The 2,039-nt window shown below is 38.0% G+C and overlaps 1 protein-coding gene across 1 annotated transcript; it reads right to left on the bottom strand.

Moving 5' to 3' along the window:
* Positions 1–748: 748 nt before the first annotated feature.
* Positions 749–2,039, bottom strand: LOC101901706 (trimethyllysine dioxygenase, mitochondrial). The gene is made up of 2 exons (XM_005187462.4): positions 1,772–2,039; positions 749–1,700 (listed from the first exon to the last, which is right to left on the bottom strand). The coding sequence occupies exons 1-2, from the start codon at positions 1,971–1,973 to the stop codon at positions 793–795; spliced, it is 1,110 nt and encodes a 369-aa protein (XP_005187519.2). The 5' UTR covers positions 1,974–2,039; the 3' UTR covers positions 749–792.

Here is a 2,039-nt window from a genome sequence, read left to right as displayed (position 1 = left end):
TATACTCTAATTGTTCGAAAAGTACTAAGTGTTACACAATTGCATATTATTATTTCGAAGGAATAGAGCTGGAATCCGGAAATTCGATATTAAGATCTTTGTTGGTATCTGGTGTTGAGATCTAGGGGCGGTTTTGCAAATGCGTACGTAATTGTTCGAAAAGTACTAAATGAGATTTTGGATCACTGTTGGTGTCTAGGATGGACATACACAGGTTGTTTTGGTTATGCGTATTTAATTTGGAATTGGGTGAAGGGAAAGCGCTGAAAATCTGAAATTTGATATTGAGGTCACTGTTGGTTTCAAGGTTAAAACAGTTGTGCACAGAAACATTTAATTTGCCATACTTTTACTAATTTTCTCCTCGGTAAACTTCAAAATTAAAGATTTTGAAGACTTTTTTGTGTATAAGATATTATTTTATTGCTCTTTTGGAAAAATCTAAAATTTTATGGTGGACTTTTCATTGACAAAAAAGCGACACCTACTAAATTTTTATAATATATCCTAAAAAAATATCCACTTTTTGAAATAGTGGAATTTTTACGGTTTTGTTTAAGGACTTTAAATCCAAAAATCGTCAATTTTGTATTGTATATGAATTTTGTATTTCTGGCAAATAATCGTGAGTATGGATTTATTCCAGAAAAAATCTTGGATTTTTTTTCAATTTCCTTGAAAAGCTCCCTCTCCCATGCCTGATATCTTTCCTTTTTAAATTATTCATATTTTTTAAAAACTTTTAAAATTATTTGTTTTTCAATTTTATTGAAACAAAAAGCGTTACAACATTCAATCAATAATTCCCAAAACTCTAGCTTTACTCAAAAAGTCAGTTCTTTGTACGTAACAGCCCGTCATGGTTCTACTGCCCGTATACGAATAGCGGCCATGATAGACACGCCAATTATCGAAGACAACTACGGTGCCGGGATACAATTTGAAACGCCACTGATTATCAGGACTCTGGACAATTTCCAGGAATTCACAAAATGCCTCATAGAATTCCATCATATCCCCCTGGGGTATGGTATTGAAAACGGCACGATCGTAGACATTTAAACGTAGCTGGATAATTTCTTGGGTGACTGGGTCCAAACGTATCATTGGAGCCGAGTGGATGTGATGTTGGCCCTCTTCAATGTACTCAGCTGGCAAATGTACGCGCGTGAGTAATTCAAATGCTTTGGGATTTCTTCGTTTCAATTCCAGGGCACAGTGAAGACCATCAACAAAGAAATTCTCACCACCCTCACCATTTACATGCTGCAAACAGTGCAGAGCCTGCACCCCGGCGGCATCACAAAAATAGGTATTATCGGTGTGGGAACCCAAGTACTCCTTGGAATAGGCTGTGTCGGCATGATCGGCAGCATCTGTGAAGGTAAACATTTCACCGAAGAATGTCTTCATGACAGGGAAGGCACGACGTATGGCCATTTCGGTCATTGTGGTATTGGCCGGAACATCGTCTATGAAGGCAATGCCATAGCGCACCAAGGCGGCCACATAATCCCTTACCACAACATCGGAGCTCACCAGGTCAGTAAAACGAAAACGGCTGTGCCTTTCATTTTGCAAAATAATGGGTAAATTCCATGGTGTCTTCAGGGTGGAAGTCGACTTGCGTTTTATCAGTTTCTCCACTTGTGAATTGAATATGAAATCAATATCGTATTCCGAAACGTGGCCATCGTTCCCTGATAAAAATTAATCCAAAAAATTAAACATTTCATATGAAATCGAATACCAGCATCATGTATCTACTTACATGTCACTTCCAAAACGAGGCCATCCTTCAAATATTTCACTCCGCCATTTTCTGGTTTGATATCTCGGGGTATATCCAATAAATTGTATCTCCTTTGCTTGGTCTCGACATTATAACACCTGGGGCATCTGCAATGATCCCGCAACCAAAAATAATTTACTTTTATCACCTCCTGACTTTGACTGTGTTTTATGTCCAACATTGTCGTTTTCTCTTCCAGTCTTCCAGTTGTCTAACGCTGAACTTTGGAAATGCTACTGAAAATCGG

Source organism: Musca domestica, unplaced genomic scaffold, assembly GCF_030504385.1.
Source record: "Musca domestica strain aabys unplaced genomic scaffold, Musca_domestica.polishedcontigs.V.1.1 19, whole genome shotgun sequence".
Taxonomy (NCBI): Eukaryota; Metazoa; Arthropoda; class Insecta; order Diptera; family Muscidae; genus Musca; species Musca domestica.
The sequence above is the reverse complement of the archived record's forward strand: the minus strand, read 5'-3'. Positions and strand labels throughout refer to the sequence as shown.

Excerpts from the sequence above, each read along its gene's own strand:
- LOC101901706 (XM_005187462.4), bottom strand. The coding sequence starts at position 1,973 with ATGTTGGACATAAAACACAGTCAAAGTCAGGAGGTGATAAAAGTAAAT. Across the intron at positions 1,701-1,771 it reads CCTCGTTTTGGAAGTGACAT|GGAACGATGGCCACGTTTCG; the intron begins GTAAGTAGATAC and ends AATTTTTATCAG.